General features: G+C 45.5%; 2 protein-coding genes across 2 annotated transcripts; both read right to left on the bottom strand.

The window, feature by feature from the left end:
* Positions 1 to 583: 583 nt before the first annotated feature.
* irf3 (interferon regulatory factor 3) lies at positions 584 to 5,673 on the bottom strand. The gene is made up of 11 exons (XM_079237114.1): positions 5,617 to 5,673; positions 4,511 to 4,675; positions 4,186 to 4,357; positions 3,690 to 3,766; positions 3,509 to 3,578; positions 3,284 to 3,352; positions 2,935 to 3,186; positions 2,698 to 2,788; positions 1,857 to 2,152; positions 1,634 to 1,752; positions 584 to 1,166 (listed from the first exon to the last, which is right to left on the bottom strand). Exons 2-11 carry the CDS (start codon positions 4,673 to 4,675, stop codon positions 1,053 to 1,055), a joined length of 1,425 nt encoding a protein of 474 aa, XP_079093240.1. The 5' UTR covers positions 5,617 to 5,673; the 3' UTR covers positions 584 to 1,052.
* Positions 5,674 to 6,490: 817 nt separating this feature from the next.
* On the bottom strand, positions 6,491 to 21,364 carry prr12a (proline rich 12a; the record flags this gene model as incomplete). Its single annotated transcript, XM_079237106.1, has 16 exons — positions 6,491 to 7,818; positions 8,003 to 8,098; positions 8,537 to 8,668; positions 9,020 to 9,117; positions 9,657 to 9,776; positions 9,912 to 10,372; positions 10,734 to 10,867; positions 11,022 to 11,138; positions 11,421 to 11,905; positions 12,199 to 12,880; positions 13,064 to 13,291; positions 13,649 to 15,571; positions 15,746 to 18,348; positions 18,612 to 18,773; positions 19,234 to 19,391; positions 21,282 to 21,364. 16 exons carry the CDS (start codon positions 21,362 to 21,364, stop codon positions 7,684 to 7,686), a joined length of 7,617 nt encoding a protein of 2,538 aa, XP_079093232.1. The 3' UTR covers positions 6,491 to 7,683.
* Positions 21,365 to 22,845: the final 1,481 nt, after the last annotated feature.

A 22,845-nucleotide genomic window follows, 5' to 3' on the forward strand; every position in this document is an offset into this window, starting at 1 on the left:
ATTGATTTTATTTGTAAATGTCCCATTTCTTAACTTTGACAGTACATACATATGTGTGTGCCCATGTGTATGGATGACATGAAAACAATGTTGAACTCAAGAAAGGATATATATATCTTTTTACTTTTTTCTTCTCTGTATTCAGACTCATAATATAGAGCAGCAATAAGGTCACACTGGTTGGAGTTGAATTGATAGTGGATCCTAAGAAGGAACTGATTTCATTGTAATAACATAATAATATTGTCCCATATTTTATTAAAGTATTGGAAGCGTATAGTTTGTCATGAAATGTGGTGTATTTCAAATCATAGTCTCTTCTATAGCGTTTTGTCAGAATAAATACTCTCTTTCGTCACTGATTGTTCGTTGAAATAAAGATCTGTACAGCATATTTACTTTTTTCTAGAGTCTCTGGTGTGTTGCCGTATTCAATTGTCTCAGATTGTCCTTAGTGCATGTTGTGCTAAAAGTTGTGATGCAAGATCAAAAACATTTAGACAGATGTCAGATGTTCTGATCACATCTCCACATCAACATATACTTTGATTAGCTGAACAGTTGAGTTCAATGCTTTTAATTTCTGTTCAGGAGGGTTTATGTATTGTTATAGTATATTAATTTCACTGTACAAACAGTATTTCAGTTTTGATGAGGGGTTCGATATTGTGCCTTGAGCACAAACACGTTATTTGCAAAGGCAGAATGTGGAATGAGTGAAAGGCCGGTGACAAGAGTTGCTGTCAGTTTATTTGCAACAGAAAACAGTACTTTTAGAAATACGGTTTTAATTATCAGAAACACCAATAATAAAAATGATTAAAAAATAAATAAGATCCTCTTAAATCGCTCTGATCATAGTCTCATTATTTTATGTGAACATCTATGTAAATTAATTAGCTTTAACCTGATCTATTATTGTTGGTATAGAATCAAGATATCAAATGTTTATAAAACATGTGTACAAGATTATTAATGTGAGACGTTATTGTCAAGGTTAAGGATTGCAAAAAAGGGTAAACAGTTACTTTTTTAAGGCCGAACAAAGTGTGTCAATACATCTCCATCATCTCTTCGAGGGACATCTGCAGCTCCACAGACTGCAGGGAGGAGGCGCCGCCTGCGACTGCCATATTCTTCAGGAACTCTATTGAGGTCAGGACCACCTGAGACAGGAGAAAAAACGGGGAGCAGAAAGTCAGAAGCAATGACAAGAGTGAGATGGCAAATTTAAGTTCGACAGAAGCCATGCACTTTAAGAAAGCTGGAGCAATGAGACATGTCAAGCTGCTTTCTCCCAAGTAACTTTTTGTATAAGCTTTTCATTTCTCAGCATGCACTGCTCTGCAGAGAGAAAAACACGTTTACAACCGAGGGATCAACTGTCACCAGGCACTTTCCAGGCTTTGTTCTCTCTGCTTTTAATCAATACTGAGACAAAATTGCCTCTTGGAAAGTGCTGCCGACTCCAGCTCCCTTGAGTGGTCAATTTTGGCAGTTTGATCACTCGTGAAATTTGATAAACGTATGTGCAGCAAGATCTTTTTACTTATTATCATACTGAAATACTGCTTTATGGTCTGTAAGAGCACACCAATGTCTGTGCCTTTTAATAATTCAAAGGGACTTTTACCTCCACTGTGATGAGTTTCCTCTCCCACGGCCTGTGGTCTGGGTCAGGCCACTTCTCCCCAAGGCAGAAGAACAGGGAGCAGGGAGCGCATTCTCTCCCCTCAATGAAGTTCATTATTCCTAGAGGGAAAGGACGATCAATCACTACATCAAGCCGACATGCAAGATACGGCACATAGTCAGGTAGTCTGAGAAAAAGCTACATAATTATTCCTTTCACCCACCTCGCACAAAGTCCTTGAACATGTACAGAGGTTGAGGCTGCAGTTTAGAAATCTCTTGCGGCTGTCGGCTCCTGTCATTCTTGGAGAAGCTCCAAAATGCTTTGGTTTGTGATGATTCGTGCCGCTGGCCATAGACCACATGGCCTGACACGCCCACATCCAAACCATCGCCCAGCTTGTCCAGGATGCATTGGGTCAGACGGGCTTGGGTTTGATCCAGCATGACTCCAGGACTTGGCAGCGAGACCAGGGACAGGCCTGACTCGTGATCCAAGACTGTGCCGTTGAGTTCGGGCCTGATGTGAAGACAACATTTAGTCATTAGATGTAATATTAAATGCAGAGCCCTGACAACAAGGAAAAGTGTGACATTTTAGAAAATAAGCTAATTTTGTTTCTTGCCCAGAGTTAGATGAGGAGATTGATACCACTCTTATATCTTTAAGGTAAATGTGTAGCTACAGCCAGGAGACGTTTTGCTTAGCTGAGGATAGAGACTGTAAGCAAGAGGGAACAACTAGCCTGGTGTTACTTAATGAGCTTTAGAAGAGCTGGTCAGTAGATTGTGCTACCTTTGGAAAGAGCCAGGCTAGCTGGGTCCCCCTGTTTACAGTCTTTATGCTAAGCTAAGCTAATTGGCGACTGGCTCGAGCGACATACATACCACACATAGAGTGGTATCAATCACCTCATCTCTTGCTCTCAGCAAAAAAGCGAATATTGTGCTTCCTAAAATATCAAACTATTCCTTTACCTGTGACAGTTGATCTGAAGCTAAACTGGAGACACTGTGCATTTGTGAGACATGTTTCCTTTGATGAAAGCTTTATTTTGATGTTACCTGTAGACTAAACGGATTCCAACTTCATTCTCAACCAGCTGGCTGGACACCATCACCCCTCTGTAGTACACTGATACCCTGAAATGAGTCTCTATGGATTCAGAAAGAGGAGAAGATTATGAGAACGGCCGTACCGCTCTTAGCTGTATTGTATCGAACTGTGTGGAAAGATGAATGATATAAATTGACAGACTACATTATTTTAATGGCCTAATTGAAGTTCATCCGTCAACTTACTGAAATTATCTCCGTCATTGGTCATGGTCATGGTCTGAAGGAACTGCTCTGCCAACTGCCCATCACAGGCCACTCCCACGGCTCCCTCCATTGGACGTGCTGGTTGCTCAGGCAACCCAGCTTCACTGACTGCACCCTCAAATGTGACTGGATACTGCTGTTGCCTAGGCAACATGTGACTATCAATCACAACTGGGTTTTGGAGCCGTTGTTGCTCAGTAGGAGGCTCAAAGCCTGCGGTGCTTTCTGTCTCTGGAAAAGTTGGAGAAGCTGAAAAGGTGTTTCTGGGAAAGCACCTGTTTTCTGCTCACACTGCAGCAGTGAGGAGGAAATGATACGTTACATCTACCTTGCACAGGGCTGAGGTTCAATCCCTTTAGACACTCCTGGAGAATATCCTGGTTGGCAGAGGGTTCGCCTGGCAAATATTGGTTGGTTCAGAAATATTCAGGAAAGGTGTTTCCACAGCCTTAGCTATCAAATTACAAAAACTACAATTTGTGGAAATAATAAAATAATAATGTACCTTCTAAAATACAAAATGCATGCCAGGAGATAATAAATATTCCCCTACCTGCAAACACGGTGTCCTCTGGAAGACAAAGACAGTCTTCAAAGCATTGGACGGCCTGGACGGCCTGGCTCTAAGATATCACATATACACATTGGAATGAGTTCACATGCCATAACATATTTACACAGCAATTTCATTTCACGTCCAGTGTTCCTACAAACCCACAAACACAGGCGCTTACTTCTTGTGTAGGAAAGCAATAACCCTCAAACAAATCGGGGTCGTCTTGGTCCTGGGATCCAGCAGAAGAGTTAGTAGCTTTGGGAGTGAAAGCAAAGGAAACATCTGCATCTTTTCCTCATTTATTCTCCTCAGAAACACCTCTTTAATCTTATAATCCCCTTTACAAACGGCATTGCCTCTGTACTACCTCAACCATTCCTTAACCACAGACACATAAATCCAAAACATAAACTTATGCAAAATAGATGGAAATATGATCATCCAAATCAGATAGGGATGTGATTAGATATGTGCTGTACACTGAAAGAATCCTTTTCAAATCCAATTAATGCAAAGTCCCAGTGAATACATTTCACACACACGTCTCATTCGTCAGTCTCATCTATTCTGGTCGTAGGGGATTTTTAATACAGTTCTTTTTTTAACTTGTCTGGTATCCACTATAATAAAGGACCGAATGGTGACAGTCTACGGATGCCCTGGTGGAACCTCACCTCCTGATGCTGACTCATCCGGCCAGCGAAACACTTTGTGGGGGTTAGCAGTGTCGTTCTTGTTGTCAGTGACCATTTTGAAGCCTTTGGCTCGGAGGGCGCTGCGGAAGTTCCTTTTCCAGACTGAGGGGTCTCCATGAGCACGGCCATTGCCACTAACCTCTGCCCAGGCCTGCAGGGAAGACACAGTTTGAAGGCAATACGCTATACAAAATGATGTAATGCATGCATACAAATCAAAAGTTATGTCAAGTCCATTGATATGACTACTTTCTACTATACTGCCACGGATATTTTTTGAATGAGGACTGTGCGTGACTATTACTTTAAAGATGAGGATGTCCGTGTTGGAGGAGTCCTGTCTTAAAGCGTGTTTCCATGGGACGGAGAACTCTGTGCACTCCGGCTTTGTCCAGAGCACACCGGGATACGTGCCGCTGTTAATCTGGGTCCGCAGCCACGGGATGAGCAGGGGTTTAGAATGAGACATCTGTAATAGAAATAATTTAATACATCGAATGCATTAAACAGTTAATAGCAGCACAACTTGGAGAAAGTATTGGTGGAAGAACCAGGCTGGATTTTTAATCACCATGATTATTCATATGTATTTATAGGTTTGTATGAATGATGAGAACGTTCATATAGATCTTAAAATAGTCTTTTAGCATATAGGGCGCTACTTAGTCATTGTACAACTGGATTCAACGATGTAATCAAGTTAGTAGTGTAGGTAAAAGGGTCTAAATAAAATAAAATGCAACTTAACCTTTGCATGTTTGCATGAACTGTTCATTAAAGTGTAGGCAATATATTCATAATGCATGTATACAAATATTAGAACGAGGGATTCATCTTTCAGTCTTTTCTCACTCCCACAAACTTATGAACATGTTTCAGAAATATTTAACACACATATCTAAGCATCAACATCCTGACTTCTGTTGGACTACAGTGCAGCTGGAAAATCAGCTTATATTGGCAATTTCTGAAGAAAGAGGAAGCAGGCGGATATGAGGCCAGTTGTGGTTCAGCCTTCAATATAATATGTAACAAAATAAAAAAAAATACTTATTGCAATAAAATGAAGTACTCTACTCTGAAAAATGCGTTCTTACAATCAAATATTAAACTTGGTATTAAGCTACTAGGCTAAAAAAGTGGAAATACTAATTTAGCCTACAATACAGTGTGACATTGAATACATCATGCAGTATACAACTTAATGAGTCGCCTGTAGGCTCGGCCTTCTCCATGTTAATACATGTAATATACGCAGTATGCAGTCAAATGAAATATTCCTGTGAACATGTTAGCGTGTGTGTTGAGGAGTTACAAACCCACAAGGGAACAACTCCATCATGGAGCACTGCTGAGGAGACTAAATGTTAGAAACAACAGTTTCAGCAGCTCCGATGGAAAGTCTCCTACCTGAAGTGGAGTTGCGCGTTGAGTTCAGGCGCAGTCGTGTCCAGGGCAAGGCGTCAGAATTGTGTGTGAGGCAGGAACCCGAAACCGTGTGAAGAGCTGTCATTCAATCCCAGCGGCGTATTCCTTAAATACCGCCATGAGTCCGGACGTTTCCTGCACCGACAAGAGTTTCACGGGAAACTCCGAATCGTCAGTTTCGTTTTCAAGATGTTACGTCAGGGCGTTTCATACCTGCCGGGGCCGCTAGGGGGAGGCACACACGTTTGTATTCCTATACTTGTGAGGACCCTTTTGGGCATAATACATCCCCCTAACCTTTTTCTATCTCAGTTATATGTGTTTAAAGACATAAAATAATCTGCAATGAATAACCATTTGAGTCTGACTTGGTTTTATCACAAAGAGAAAGTCCAGTTAATTAGTTAGAAATTCTTAAACCACATCTACTCTTCCTACCTCATTGAAAAATGCAGAATCTGGAGTCTTGGAAACAAAAACGTTCTTTCAAAAATGTTTAACTACTGCACACAAGATGTCTCCTACTTTATCAAAATTAATAATTTTCATTGTAAACATTGTGAAAGTTACATACTGGGCCACAGTTGTGATGTCACAGATGATGCTTGTAGTATTAAACTCAGGCTTAAAGCGTGCAGATGTTTTCCTCCTTCAACAGATAGATGTGAAAACAGACTTTCTGGGTCAAACTGACATTGAAGGCCAAACATCCAAGTCAACTAAAACTAACCACAATCTTCTTCCGATAGTGTTTGAATACATTAGGACCAGGAAAAATGTCCTCACAAAGATGGATGTAACACACGCACACACACACACGCACACACTCTCTGTAGGGAAACATAACACCTTTTGTTCTTTGCAGATTTTATTTGTTTCTCAAATACAGGAGAGTTAATGTACAGGAGGACAAAGAATTTCATCAAGAACTGTACAATATTTACAAGCCTTTTTTTCCTTTTTTTTATGGAAAATTAGATTGTTTTCAAAATAAGTCATAGTATGCACAAACATCAAAATGATAAAAATGAAATGACTATTTCCTCTTTAAATATTACTTATTTATACTCCTTCTTCCCACATGGGAAATGGAAAGTTTACTTCTTTTTCTTTGCACCTGCATGACGGATGATTGAACTGAAGCACAACAATGTTAAGTTTCAAATAGATTTTCCCCATTCTCTTCTTTTTTTCTTGTCTTACTTTTTTTCCGTTATTTTACACCCACTGTATTTGATACAATTTTTCTGCCTCAACGTCTGTTCTTTGAATAGAGGGGAAGACGGCTTGGATATGTGGGTAACGACTGTATACTGATCCTGTGGGAAATAAAAAGGGTTTTAAAATGTTAGGGCAGCAACCCAGTGCTTGTGAGAGTTTAAGTTAAAAACCTCCTCATATAAATAATAAAAATGTGTTTATATATTATCACACAGCTGACTGGTGCTGCCCTTCACATAATACAGGATGAGAGAGAGAGCGTTTATTAACACATTTCATGTTTCTATCCGTGGACGAGTCAGTGTTCACTCCGCTCACGGCACACTCTACACGCAGTTTAAAAAGCATTCTCACCCTCTTCCACTCTTTTCAAAAGCCAACAGCTGATGTTAGTCTTCAAAAAAATAATTTATGTAAAAACTAAGTGGTAATAGTTTCTCTTTGAACTATTTTCCTCATGACACACAGTTAACAAGATGTCAGTGGCTCCTCTGTTGACTTGGCGTTACGGCTCCTCTTCTTCCTTCCACTTCGCATCGCTCCCTTTTCTCCAACGGTCAATTCCCTCTTGACCCCGCCAGCGACCCCTGATCCAGTAGGGTCCCGCCTCACAAAGTAAGACATTTCTTTAGTCAGTGATCAACAACAAGAAAAAGAACAGAGGCCAGTGTCCGAGGTCACATGAATAGACCTCCTCGTGTTCGTCAAGGGCCTTAAAAATTCATCCTCAGATCTTAGGTCGGGGGGCTGTACAGTAGGATCCATCTTCATTTTGTTTTTTTAAATCCTTTTGCTTTAACCAATGCTCCCTCTCTCTTTGTGGTCAACTCAGGCTTTGGTGCTGAGCGTCAGCAGCTCGATGAAGGAGCTGAAGAGGGTGTCCAGCCAGCTCTGGTTGGCCATGCACTGCTGCACCACTTCCTCTTGGCCCGGGTCCTCAGCTGCCTGCTCAATGGTGTTGGTCTGGAGAAGTGGGACGGAAACACAGACAATTGTGACTCAAACAAGGGTACACAGGGCCAGCTTGTGTTGGCTTTCTTTTTTGCCCATCTAATGAGATTTGTGCTTTTCCATACAGTACGCGTATGAGCACCTGCACGCTAAAGCACGTTTGTAGTGACAGCTAACACGACGACATTATGCTTACCTCTTTCTTGCACTGTAAGAAGGTGTGGTATTTGTAGTGATGCAGGGAGTGGAAGAGACTGTAGATTCGATACGTCTCTGCTGACAGTTTAAGGTCCTAGAAAAAAAGAAAGAAAAAAAAAGTAGAAGTCAGATTCATCATCAAAACCATTAGACCAATTTTTACACGTTAAATTGACAGAAAAGCGGCTGTGAAAATTATTCTCACAGTTCCACAAAAGAAAGAGTGAAGCTCACAGCAGGTGTCAGAGGGGAAGCCAATACTGCTTTACCCCTCAGCATAGACATCTTTCACCTTCACGCTTTTTAATGGTAATGCTTAACTTTGTTGAGGCCGTGCGTTAAGGGTCACACAGAAACCAGAAATGATCACGTGGTTATAGGCTAAAAATCTAGGCTCAACATATGACAACTTAAATAAAATGGCCAAGACGTATTCCTTAGTGTTTGACCCTAACAGATTCTTTAAAATACATTTAACAATATATTAATAGCCTAGACACACTTAACCTTCTAAACACTCACAGACACCTACCTGTGGTTTAGGCAGGGTCTTTTTGACTCTGTTGAGGGTCTTTCGGTTGTAAGCATCCCCACTTAGCCGCACCCTGACCATTCCTGAGTCCAGGGGGTCGACAATGATCTGGGGGTAAGCATGCAGGAACTCCTGTCAGGGGAGAGACAGAAACAAGGTCAGAAACTGACAAATGTAGATTAATAACAATATATTAAGATGAAATGTAAGAAAAATGTGCCAGCATTTCGTACAAGAGTTTTTGATTATTTTCATTACCAAGAAATCTGATTATTGTTTCAAATGACCATTTGGTCTATAAAACATCAGAACTTAAAGGTGATGTCAATTCATGACATTAAATGAAAAAAACAGCTAACCCTGGACACAATTTTTGCGATTTTCTGATGAAAGACTCTACTGATAGATTCCAGCGCTGGAATCCGTTATAATATTTCAGTCACAAGGGACAGAGAGAGAAGCAGTAGATCCAGGACGGATTACCTGGTGCTGAGAGCTCATGCCGACTCTCCTCAACAACCTCCTCTTCTGTTCGCTGATGATGCTGTCAATCTTCCTCATCGGTGGGAGGTACAGCTCATCTGGTGGCCAATCAAGGTAAGGTAAGTAGCTGTCAATCATTTTAATACCAAAGACATTAAAACCAGCTTTTTCTGTCTTTCAGTATTTCCAAGGCCTCCCTTCAACCCGTCATGCCTTGTTCATTAGGATTTCCCCAAAATCTTAAAAGATTCATTTAAATATATATGCTGAAGAATTCTGATATTTTTTTCTCCGCCTGCTATTGTAACATCAGTTTGTTCATGAATAGCTTGAACTGAAACTCAGCAGCGGCCTTTTGTCAGCGCCGGTGATGTTTATTCAACCTACCCAAACGCACGCAGACACTTTAATCCACTTGAAGACGATACCATTAAAATGCCTCAATGCAGCAGTTTCAATGCAGACAATTAATCTGCAGAAAACATGCTACCAGACAAGATGATCTGGTTTGGGTTAGTGACCTCACACACATCTGAGATTCCCACTCTATTTCTGCCTCCTACATGACAGTCGTTTTTTTTAAAGGGCGGTTTTAATTGTAATCATGCTGAAGAGGCCACATGTGTGCAGTTCTCACCGTCAGTGTCCTCCAGGGCTTGAATCATGTCGGGGTCCAGGGCTGTGCTGACCAGCATCTCCACGTAGCTCCTGAACATCTCCCTCATGGCACGGTTGTTCACTCCGCCTTTCACTGGCACTGAGTGGATGAGAACCAGAGTTTAAACCGACACTCTACCATGGTGCATGACATTAGAAACAACTGCTTAGTAACTCCATTACAATGACTTTGAATGGCAAAATGCGAGCACAAAGAACCAAAATGGCATCTCACTTTCATTCTCACTAGCTGCCTCCTCCGATGAGTCCGAGTCAGATGATGAAGGTATTTCCTTCAGCCACCTCTTCCTCTTCTTTGGCGGGGGCTCCGCCTTAACTTTGGCTGGCTTGGACTTGGGTTGGCGCTCAGCCTTTTCCTTTCTCTCCACTGCTTTCTTCTCCTCCTTTGCTCTACCGCGTTCGGCTGCTGCAGCACGTTTCTCCACTTTGTCCTGTTGCGACTGCACTCGCTTCTCCCTCTCCTTCTCTTTATCCTTCTCAGGCTCCCTCTCTTTCTCCTTTGCTTTGGGTAGAGCAGCTGGAACCTCTTTTTTCTCCCGTTGTTCTTTTGTTGTTGCGGTTCTGGTTTTCTCCCTCTGTTCACGCTGGACTGGCGGAGCCACTCTCTCCTCTTTCTCTACTTTTGGTGGCACCTGGGCGGCAGAAGGGGAGGCCATTCTGGAGAGGGACTGACGTCTGTGACGCACAAAGAAATTGCTTTAGAGATGGAAACAACTTTAATGATTAATAGTGTGTATATTTATTGCCAAAGATGTTAAATATAAAAACAGGCACAAGTCATTTGAAATGACAATGAAGGTATCGGCAAAATAATTTACGACACATGTGGGGGCTGGAACATAAAATATTGGTAAAACGAGAGCTTCACCTTCAGGGTCAGCTCAACAACCACAACTCAGCTGGGAGCATTTCTCCCAGGCCTGACTCACAGAGGGGACACTGGTATTGCCTGATCTAAGCAAGGTGATTTTATTCCAAATAAAACTTGAGTCCTAATTCATTACAAATAGGATTTTGATATGGCAAACATAGGTACCTTAGAGCAGGTGTGGCTCTGCGCCAAGGTCTTCGAGAGCAGACTCTGACATAGTCCTTCTTGTTGACGTTCTCCAGAAACTTGACATAGATCCGCTGGTATCGCCTCTTGGCATCTCCAAAGTAGCCAAGATACTGTGCAAGAAGCAGATTATAAAGCTTTAATTACACACAACTTTCAGTGTCATTAATTTGACTGGAAATGGTGGAGAAAAAATAAATAAATAATAATAATAAAAATAATAATGTATAGATATATAGATTGCTGAAGGCTTGCGGGGAAACTCACATTGCTTGTGGCGCAGAACTGTCTCTGTCCATCTTTGATCTCTGGGCTGAACTTCTGCAGCAGCGCTTTCTGCACCCTCCAGATGGGAGGAGGCTCACGGCCGGTCTGCAAGGCCAGCTGTGCACAAACACATGACACAAGTAAGTATGGCATATCTGTCATTTGGAAGCTAACTCATTTTGTTAATTCAAGTGATTTTCCCCTAATGGTTTTCACAATATCTTAGATTCCACTATTTTTAGCCTGTACTGACACCAATGCATCAGCGGAATGATTTGGCATTAGTTCAAATAATATGTTGCTCTCCACCAGAAAGCAAGCCACTATTTTTGGCCCAATAAAGTACTGTGTGATTCTTTAACTGTCAATGACACAAAAGATGCATTTCCAAACAAATACCTTGAGAGTTCGAATGTCCTCCACCCGTACCACAAACTCGTCCCTTTCTCTGAAGATGCCCTCGCCTCCACTCTCGCTCTCATCCTCCTCACTCTCTCCAGCAATGGCCGCATCTTCTTGCTTCTGGGCAAGGTGCAGGGAGTTGATCTTAGGAGCTGGGGGCTCTTCGGGAGAGTCAGGGGACTCTGGCGATGGCACGGGAGACTCCTTCTGAACTGAAGATGGAGGGGGAGGGGACATTGGAGGAGGAGGGGAAGCAGGCTGAGGGAGAGTAGTGGGTGGGGGAGGTGGCGGAGACGGGCATGTGGGAGCGACAGGGCTTAGAGGCTGGAAATTCTCCTGTTGTTCCTCTGGTTGAGGCAGGGGTGAGGGGAGTGAGAGGGGAGGGAGGGGGGAGTGAGAAGGAGAGGAGGATGAGGCAGGAGATGGAGGGGCAGAGGGAGGTTCAGGAGTTTCTGGCTCTGGAGGAATCTCAGGAAGGGACACTTGAAGAAAAAGAATGGCAAGATTAGGGTTAAGGTCAGTTTTACAGATTAATTCATCACAATGTTAAAACAGCTACAAGAATTCAATCAAATTGGGACACACACACACACACACACACACACACACACACACACACACACACACACACACACACACACACACACACACACACACACACACACACACACACACACACACACACACACACACACACACACACACACCAGCCTGGGGGGAAATTATACACGTTCTTGGGGCATGAGCGGAATAAAAAGAAAACCGACAGCCTTACCATCAAGATGGGGGGCACAGAGGGTTTCCAGCTGTGGTTCTCTCTCCTCTGTCAGATCATTCTCTTCATCCCCTCCTGTGCTCCTCTCCTCTTCATTCTCGTCATTCTCCTCCATGTGTCTCTCTTCTGGCTGGAGGACATCAGGTTCGTTGGACTGGGGCAGGGTGTGAGGCGTATGCATGGGAGGCTGTGGGCTAAGTGTGGGGGGCTGCAGTGAAGGAGTAAGTGGGGACTGAGGAAGCTGAGGATGGGGAGGTGTAAGAGGTAGCGGGGTCTGGATGTTAGAGTTCAGCTGAGGAGTGTCATACAAAGCAGAAATGGCTGAGGAAATACTCTTCTGGAGGTCTTGATTCTTTCCAACCGAGTCCTCCTCATCAGAGGAGAACGAAGGCAAGGTCTCCAGGTTCCTCTTTAGCTCATCTTCCAAGCGCTTTGGGCTTGGACAGTTGCCCAGAGCCAGACCCCCATTCCCTTCACTGTCCCCGAACGAAGGGGGCGGCAGTGAAGGAAGAGGTGCAGGAGACAGTGGGCGCAGACCTCCCAATTTACAAGGTGAGTTTTCACCATTGTCGGGTTCCATTCCTGGAGAGATATCCAAGCCTGGAGGTCTCTTCCCTGTCTTGAGGAAGTCCAAGAATGAAGCGACAAAGCCGGCCTTGGACTCTGAGTCTTTCTCATCGCCCTAGAAATAATGTTAAAGAAAGACTTAACACCACTAAAGTAGTGAACTCTAAAACAATTTAATTTTTTTTTTAAAAACAATAAAAAACAATTAACTTGAATTAAAATGGTTCAAATTCAACTTTATGCAACTTTTTAGCATTTACTGCTCAACTTAGCAAATATGTAATAATGTAGCTCTTACCCTCTCCTCCAGCCCCTCATCATCCACTCCTTCACTCATCATGTGGATTTTCTGCTTCATCTTTTCCTGACTTCTGTTGCTTTCAGTGCTGCAGGGGGGTCCCGGACTTAAACCAAGTGAGGGTGCGGAGCCCACTGAGCCGTCCGACAAAGCAGGGTCCGTGCCAGACAAAGAGTCCGTCCTCAGCAAGGCATCAGAGGAGGACAGGGTACCAATTGGTAACTTGATCTAAAACAAAAAAATATAAGATTTAAGGAAACCTTGTCTGAACATACAGACGTAGATCAGTGACAAAAGAAAACCAGGATGGAATATTAATGAATAGGCAATAATTAAGTAATTATTATCATTTAATTAAGTAACAGGAAAGTTTGAATCAGTAGCAGCCATGCATAGGTTACAAAAACTACAAGAACTGCAGGTATTGTTGCATATTAATTTAAAGTAGGGGCTTATATGTGAACCTCTTGTTTTATCTGTATTTTATCAACGGCTACCCAAGGAATTTGCTCGTAATAACAAGCACTAGTTATTAATTTCTTAGTAAAAATGTGCCTAAACATATCTATAGGAAATGCCACTGACCTTCAGAGGAGGAATAGGCTCGTGTAGCTGCTGTTGGGGCTGGTGATGGAGCGGCTGTGGCGGCTGCTGCTGCTGCTGCTGCTGGAGGTGATGTTGGTGCATCGGATCCTGCTCCTTCCCGCTCATTTCCATGTACATATCCTCCCTCCTTTGTCCTCTACCTCGGCTTCCACGGCCCCTACCCCTACCTCGTCCCTCCACACTGAATCCCCCTCCGGCTGTCGTCCCACCCATCTCCCCCATCATGCCTCGTGGAGTGGAGGGCTCAGGCATTGGGCGGATGCGAGGCCTGCCTCTTGGCCTAGGTGGACCGTCTCTCTTGGGTCTAGTGGGCTTTCGACCCCTCTTCTTGGGTCCATCCTGAGGCAGAAGAGATTGTGAACCCATTGAGGAGTAACCAGAGGAGTGGTAGAAGTCAATGTCACCCATTAAAGGGCTGAGAGAGCCACTTCCTCCTACTCCCCCCTTTCTGCAGCTGGACACCAAGTCTGGCAAAAGGTCCGGGAGCCTCCGGCTGTTCAACCGAATGTCCGCTGGCTGGTCGGCTTTATCCTCATCATCTTCAAACTCATATTCTTGAGCGTAACTTTTTTTAGGCAGTGTGTTGGGGTCCCGACGCTCCTTTAACAGGTGGAAAGAGCTGGACTTGAGGAGCTTCTTGGGACGAGATGAGCAGAAAATGGGAGATTGGAGGCCTCCAGAACCAGCTCCTTGGCTAGTTCCTCCAGGCCCAGAGGACAGTTTGGCTCCAGAGTTGTTGGGTCCAGCAGGATTGGGACCCATACCCATAGCTGGGCCCTGGGACTGTATTAGTCCTAGCTGCTCAGTGTTCACAGTGGATGGGAGCTCGTGGGTTTTAAGGGAGTCTAGATCCAGAGTCATGGTGTTGTTGCTGGGTTCTTCCATGCCATGACAGTAGGGTTCATAACCTTGATCTCCACCATGGTGACCCATTATGTCATAGCTAGAGCCACCACTTCCCCCTGCTCCACCTCCACCCTGTCCAGCTTTCATGGAATTCATTCCCTCTTGTCCAGTGTGGCTTTCATTCATCTCCTCCTGTCCTGGTCCTGCGCCTCCAGCACAGCTTGACTTGTAGTCCTCTGCACAAAACATGTCTTCCATTCCTGGAAAAAAGGAGCGGTCCTCATCCTGAAGGAGGGAGTCCGGAAAGCAGATGGAAGTTAGGGGTACAAAGCGGTTACTTTGTTGATTCTGGTCTGCCTTCTCCACCGGACTGACGTTGTCAAACTGGTGCTGCTCAGAGCGCTGTTGGTCCAGCTGGCTCTGCTGAGGGGTGAGCTGGGATGATAGTGGCTGCTGTTGGTCAGGCTGTGGCTGGGAATGGGATGAGCCAGATGGTGGGGGTATGTGGTGAGGGTGGGAGGGTTGCTGGTGAGGGTGGTGAGAGTGAGTTTGTTGATGTTGAGTGCTGGGGTGCTGCTGCTGGGGATGGTGCTGGGAAAGATGGTGCATGTGAGGCGGGGTGGATAAGCCAATATCGGGCTCAGAGAGAAAGGAGTGGAGCTCAGAGGCTGAGTGTTGCTGTGTGTGATGGTGAGATGGGTGCTGCCTCTGCTGCTGCTCCTGCCTGTGGCGCTCACTGCTACCGCCACTCCTTCCCACGCTGCCTGGCCCACCACGCCTGTCCTCTGCAACAGCTACGTCTGTGCTGGAGGTCTGAGAGAGGGAGCGTTCCAGCATGTCCAAAGAAGACACCACTGAGCTTTGTTTAACCTGGCTCTGCTCGTGCTGATGTGACGGGGGGCCGTGGTTGTAGTGAGCCGCCGCCACCTCCAAAGCCTGGGACTGTAGTTGAAGCTGGAGCTGGGTGGTTTGGGACTGAGACTGACCCTGATGTTTACTTGAGCCAAGAGTCCCGCCTCCACTTTCCATTACAGCTTGCTGTTGGCTAATAGAGTGCTGTTGGGGATGAGAGTCCATTTTATGGTGCTGTTGATGCTGAGGGTGAGAGTCCATTTTTGGGTGTTGCTGATGTGGTTGGTGGGAGTCCATTTTGTGATGCTGTTGGTGTTGCCGATGAGAGTCCATTTTGTGGTGCTGCTGTTGATGTTGTTGGTGAGAATCCATCTTGAGGTGCTGTTGATGAGGCTCCAGTTTGTTGCGGGTGGTGTGGGACAGCACTGACTGGAGCAGGTGTGGTGGCTGGCGGGACTGATCAGTGGGAGAGTCCATGAGGGAGCTAGCAGCTTGAGACTGGGAATGCTGTTGCTGAATTTCCGGTGTTTTCCGGGAATATGGGATTTCCGCCCGCTCTTGCGGCTTCTTTTGGAGCTCCATTTGGGTGTGCGATGGTATCTGTGAGTGTGAGGACACAAGCTGACTGTGTGACGAGTGTTGAGGAGCAAGGGAGTGTTGACTGTATGGGTCACCTCGCCCATAGTGGACTACCGAGCCTAGGTTGTCATGGTGATGGAGATGAGAGTGCACTTGTTCAGCGCTGCCTCTCCCCCCACTGCTCCTGCTGCTTCCAACAGACCTCTCGTTCCTTTGCTGCTGCTGCTGTTGCTGTTGATGGTGGTGTTGTTGATGTTGTTGCTGTTGTTGTTTCTTTAGTGACATCTCCAGCTGGGTTTCCAGGCCTGAGATGGCCCCTCCAGACCCTGCATTACCAGTAGATGTGGCACTGTGGGTGCGTATGACACTCTGGGGGTGGTACCTCTCCTCAGAGCTCTTACCCATGTCATAGCTCAGCCCTTTGCCTGAATCAGTGGTTGGGGGCACTGACTGGGGCTGAGGCTGTGTTTGTTGGGATGTCTGTTGGGGTTGTTGTTGAGGATGGTGATGAGCGGGCTGGGGTCCTGGACTTGCTTGGGCTTGTAGCAGGTGCTGGATCAAGAACTCATCGTCGTCATCTACTTCCTCTTGAGATCTTTGAGAGCCCACTCCGAGCATGGAAGAGTCCTTTGTTTTGGAGGAGGTGGAATGATAGGACTGGGATTGGGAGCTGGGGCCTCTGGTGTCAGGGTAGCCCTGAGGGGAGGCGAGGAAGGTGGGGGAGAGAATCGAGGAAATGTATTTATTAGAGCCTGCACCTCCTGGAGATTGTGTGGGGCAGGTGGGCACTGGGGAGTGCAACCCTGGACGGATGATGCCAGAGTTGCCTGATGGAGAGGGGCTTGAGTCTGGCATATGATAAGACCCTCCACCACTACCACCTTCACCTCTTTCAGTCATACTATTTCCTGCTCCTCCTCCTGACCCGGAGTTCCCACTTCCTGTGCCACCACTGCTTCCTCCCCCAGACGCGCCACTGCCCGATGAACCACTCGACCGTAAAAGGGCAGGGGAGTGACCTGGGGCTCCGTAGCCTAGTGATGGGCTTCCAGCTCCACCCAGAGAGGATGGGAGAGATCCATAAGCAGAGTCAGTTCCATATATATCGGTGGGGTATGACTGGCTTCGCCCTCCTAAACTCCCATAGCCTTTTCCACCTGTACCTGAGCTCAGGTCTTGGGCTTGTGGTGAACTGAAGCCTCCGTAGGACTGAGCCAGGTGGGAAGTAGGGGGCTGATTGGGGGAATATGACTGTGTCTGTTGTTGGGGTGGGGTCTGACCAGTAAGAGCAGAGGTGGAGGTCTTCACTGGGGGAACAGGAGAACCATAGCCTGAGAGGCAGGATTTGGGGAGAGACTGGGGGGCTGACGTGGAGCTGGCAGGGGGCTGCTGCTGCTGCTGCTGCTGTGGGGCAGGAGGAGGAGGGGCTGGTTGAGGGGGGGGCTGCCTGGAAGGGGCTGCACTGGAGCTGGAGGTGGGGATTGAGTTGGAAGGGTGAGCCCCAGATGGGGCAGAAGAAGAGGAGGAGGAAGAAGAGGTAGAGGAAGCAGAAGGGGGTGTGTGGGGAGTTCTTGAGGATGATGCTGAACTGGCAGAAGAATAGCCACTGCTGGAGCTGCTTTTTGTACCTTTCCCAGCTGAAGAAGACGACGAGGACGAAGAGGAGGAGGAATAGGGAGGCTGGATGATTGGCCGATACTGCTCAGTGCGAGAGGGGGCCTTCTGGTCAGATGAGGGGCTCTGGTCGCCCAGTGGGCTGCAGGAAAGGCCAGCATGCCTGTGGTGGGTGGCAATCTGCTGGTACCCCGCCCCTCCACAGCTGAGGTAGTGCTGAAGGGAGTGGGCAGCAGAGGATGAAAGCTGTGACTGAGCTGGCGTGGGACGCTGGTAGTGCTTGATAACACTGTCCTGCCGGGGAACAGCCCGTTCCTGAGCCGAATTAGACTGGGATTGGGACTGAGGCTGGGGCTGGGCTGAGGAAAAGACTGATGCATTGTACAGCTGGGACGACTGGTCCTGGAGCTGTGATGACAGCAGGTTGAACTGGTGTGACTGCAGGTGCCTAGCAGAGGACGTCTGGGCTGATGCGGCACTCGAGGGATCCTGGCTGCCCCTATATGCAGCTGCTGCGGCACCCTGCGAGGATAGGAGTCTATCAAAACCCAGGCTAGACTGGGAAGGGCCCTTGATATGTAACAGGGGGTCATGTGGGGAGAGCAGGCCATTGGATGTGGGACTAAACGTGGGCGTGTCCTGGAGGGAAAGAGAGGCTGTAGGGAAAGAGCGGCTGGAGAAGGATGCTGGATGCTGATAGGCTGAGAGAGCTGAAGAGGAGGGGAAGGAGCCAGAGCCAGGAAGGGCTCCAGAGATGAATAGTTCAGGAGGAGCAGGTGTGTGCATCGCTGTTAGGAAAAGGAAGACATTTTTACAAAATTACTCAGTATCCATCAAGCTATCATTTAAAATCACCAAATAACGAACCCAAAAAAGAGTATTTTAAAAGTATTCTAGAGTAAGACGATTAACAGTACAGTGGTATATGAACATATAGCAACGCTGTCAGAATAATAATGCAGCCAAACATTGGGAGGTTATTTAAATGTCATATTGACTGTGGGGCTTGTTTGAATGTCAACAGATGAGGGAAGATCCAACACCGCCCCACCTGTCTGCCAGGATGGCGTGCGGAACTGAGAAAGTAGGGAGGAGGCCGAGGGTGGAGGCTGGGGACCACGAGACTCCAGGGCTGAGATCAGATTCATGACTGAGGCATCGGGAGCAGAGGGACTGGCATGGTGGAGGCCAGTGTCAAAGAGCCCAGACAGACCTTTAGGAAGGAAAGACAAAAGCATGAAAATATATTAATTGATCAAGAACGGAAAAAAATGCAAAAAACAGCTAATTGTGGAGATGTAGATGAATTCCTAATACTTAATCAGTAAACATAATAAAAAAACAAGATTTTAGGATCTAGGATTTTAGGGTCTATGTTGACTATGTTTATTTGCTTAGCCTGCTGTCACAATTAAAAATAATTTTAATGACGTCAGTAGTTGCGACTGTAACTCAGTACATCAACCAAGGTCGTCGAAAACAACCCCTTAGGATATCATTAAACTGTGTGAGAATGAATGCTGTGTCTACAGGCTTTCACATCTAGGGCTTCAACTCAATTGAGCTATAATGTGCACATTTTTCAATGACAATCTAGCAGGGCCTGCACAGAGAGGCATAATAATTCATTGCTGGGGCCCCTTACGGTAGTGAAGGTATGACATTTATCTCACCCAAACTCCGTCCAGCTGCTCCCCAAGCCCCGCCTTGGCCAGAGCTCCCTGGGTGGTGATTGGTGGCATAGCCCTGCAGAGGGTGTGGGGTGGCATAGGCTTGTCTGTGAAGGAGTTCAGACTCAGGGTGGGATGATCTGGAACTCCCATATACAAGACTATGGAGAGAGGGGAGTGGGGAATTGTCAAGTATTATTTATTTCAGAGCACATTTACACAAACTTAGTCTGTTCCCAAAATGTGACCCTTGAGAAAACACTGTCAAAGCTTGGCTCACTATTGAAATCCACAAAATCTAACATGCAAGTAAATTGTTTTGTAATTAAAAATCCACACATCAGATGTCAACTTGAGGCAGTTAATTTGTTTGGTCTACATATCTAACTTCAACAGTATCCTACGTCTGAAAAATAAAATGAGTCTGATCTATATTTGTAGTTAAAGTGAAGTGTATGGATTTTTTTTTCTTCTTCCCCAATCAGTATCCTAAACAGAAGCACAAACTTGTGCACTATACCAACGTGTATTACAGTAGATGCAAATCTGTCAAACCAGCAATGTAAGTGCCATGCAAAAATAATGGGATAGTTAATTTGCAACATTTACCATTTAAATACGATTCTTATTTAAGGCTGAGCATTGACCAGAAGCAGAGCTTAGCTCTACAACATATAGAAAGATGAAATGCGTGGCTGCTGCCTGGCTGGACACATAACATGCTAGCGGTTGTGCTGCTGGTAGCATCTACTAGCCGCAAAGCACAGCATCTATGGAAGAGAAGCAGACTAGGCCCAAACTACAAGGCCAGTCTGTTACGTGTAAATACACCGCAGGGAACCAGTGTGCACATTTAGGCCTGGTGAAAAATATCGTTTTTTTCCATATGCAAGTTATTAAAGACAAGCGATTAATTTGACTGCAGCCATTGATTATGTCGATGTAGCTAACAGCTGGTTGGTGCGAGTCGACGCAAATGCATTGCTAAGATGCGTGCAAACACCATCAATTAGCCAGGTTTGTTGAGTGAAATACCACTTCCAATAAGAGTGTGGTGGCTTTCGACTCGGATAAGGCAGATAACTGCGGGTCGAAAAATTTATATATATATTTTTAAATGAGCAATGGTGGCTGCGGAGCGCAGGCCTCAGACGACTCCCATGCAACATGACGCTAGCTTGCAGGCTAACGCAGAGCTAATGGAGCTATCTCTTACAGACCAGCCAATTCACAGCATCATATAAATTCACTCTGGCCTTGCTGTGTTTTTTTAAACCAATTTCAGACAAACACTAAATTTGCAAGTTTGATGCGGTGTGAATATTCCTTAATGTAATTATGCAAATTAACATAAACCATCCAAAACCCATCACCAATTATCTGGATGACGCTTGAGCACAAATGTATTATACATCTCCCCCCCCCCCTTCATATATATATATATATATATATATATATATATATATATATATATATATATATATATATATATATATATATATTATTTTTATTTATTTGTAAAGAATAGCACCACCTCCCCTTTAATATTTTTATTTCACGTTTTATTTACAACGTATAAATGGAAACAATGTTTCATTAAATACATTTCCCCGGTAAATATACATCAGTTCTTCTTGTTGATGTCTGTCAGGGGGTTTGCTGCGTCTGCACTCTTCGCACTTGCTATAAATCCAGTGACTGTATCTGTGAGGGTCTGTGTCCAGGCCTGCACACTGGGAACAATAATTCCTATGGATGCTCCAGACATACCCCCACCTCCACCCCGCCACCTCCACCTAAAGCCTACGTCTGTCAATCAAATGCAATTCATATCCCCAACCTTTTCCTCCACCCCGCCCACCCCCACGACAAGCACATCGCTCTATTCCTGTTTATAATATTATTACTATGCAACGATGGCAATGCGCTGCACATAATGGCAACGCATGGCACTATTTATGAGCCCGATGGCGACAATTTGTTTACATTGGCATCATCGTGCCCTGCAAAGAGCCAGTGATGCATGCACATTGTCTGAATCCAATGCATACCTTGCTTTTGCCGATCTCTCGTAACTCCATCCTGCTCCTGCGCCCAAATCACCAAATCCTGTTCCCGGGTAATTTCTATCCATTTATGTGGCTGCAATGTGTGCGATGAGGACGAAAGCAACGAGAACGTCGCAACGCAGATTACGGGGGAAAATCCAGTCTTTTCAGTTTTCCGTTTCAGGCTATTTTCCCCGGTTTCATAAGCAAGTCCTCAGGAGTGGAAAACAGCATATTGAAAGAGAAATGGAGGGGAGGAGGAGAAAGCTGGATGAAAAAAGAGGGGGGTCTGTGGGGTTATAATCCAACTACCTCCAAAAAAAAGAGAGCCAGTCTTTCTCCTTGTCCAACGCCTTTCACATTTATCATTTCCTCGAATGCGGGTTTAATCCAAAATCAGTCATGATGAAGGAGCCGCTGGATCTGACTGGTGGCGGACGAAAGGCTGATAAACATTTGATTTGAATGCGTCCTTTTCTCCGTCTCTCCTCCCCTTTCTTTAGGCCAGTCTCTCTGCTACGATGCTAGCAGCAGAAAAAGATCGCAATCGACGGGGCCACGTTGGTAGCAGCAATCACTCACCGCGGACGTGCGAGGAAAACCCCAATTTCAAAGTATTCTTTCTCTTCTTTTTCTTCTTCTTCTTTCTCTTTCCTTCTTTGAATGCAAATGGTTCCCACCCCCCTCCGGAGCGGAGCTAGCAGCAGATGCTAGCTGTCAGTAACGACGCATCAAAATAAAACAGGGCTGCCTTTATTTCCCCAAATGCTCGCTCCTCTGATTTCTGCTCTTTAGCCATTCAAGTAAAACAAAAAACGACGACAAAATAAGTCCGCACCGCAAAATATACAAGCGGAGTGCGAAGAAACGTAAATACCGAACGAGGAAGTGTGAAGAAAAACAGGCCGCGTTTTAATATCTTTTACTAATTTTCCTCCGGAGACGCCATTTTTGAAGGCGGTTGGCCGCTGTCCGTCCTCCCTCTCCCCCTCTCTCTCGACGCTGAGACTCACTCAATGTCTGCGGTGACCTCCATTCACCGGCCCCTCAGTCTGACAACCAGACCAGCGTGCTTTCCCCGGTTTGCATCGTATTGAGAGGCTAAATATTAATTTAGACTACATTCTACAGGAGCGAAAAATAGTCAGCTGTTTACGTGCTGGACGCTGCGATTGGTTGAGACGCATTCGCGTGCAAAGATATTTCCAGTGATAACCAGATTTATATAGGCTAGGCCTTCAGCAGTCGCTTTGCAAATTCACATCCAAATTGTGCAGCCTGTTTGAGAGACGGTAGCATTTCCTGCCTCCAGTCTGAAGCTCAATTGGGCTACAGTTTGCCTATCAGCTGCGGCATGCAAATAAGGGGTATTTTCCCCGTTTCTCATGCCAACATTCCTTAAGACACCAAGACCTGTTTTAAGCCTTTGTTTTTTGTGTGTGCTTGTTTTATTTCAACAACCTGTACTGCCGAACCTCCTCATGTGCATATGATGTGTACGCCAGCAGATGGCACACTGGATTTCATGGTCATTATAGAGGAGGAGGATTCACTGGGAGATGAGAAC

Source organism: Taurulus bubalis, assembly GCF_910589615.1.
Source record: "Taurulus bubalis genome assembly, chromosome: 2".
Taxonomy (NCBI): Eukaryota; Metazoa; Chordata; class Actinopteri; order Perciformes; family Cottidae; genus Taurulus; species Taurulus bubalis.

Coding starts and splice junctions, on each gene's coding strand:
- irf3 (XM_079237114.1), bottom strand. CDS start 4,675: ATGTCTCATTCTAAACCCCTGCTCATCCCGTGGCTGCGGACCCAGATT. Junction 3,579..3,689: donor ATTGCTTTCCTACACAAGAA/GTAAGCGCCTGT, acceptor GTGATATCTTAG/AGCCAGGCCGTCCAGGCCGT. Junction 1,753..1,856: donor GTTCAAGGACTTTGTGCGAG/GTGGGTGAAAGG, acceptor CTTTCCCTCTAG/GAATAATGAACTTCATTGAG.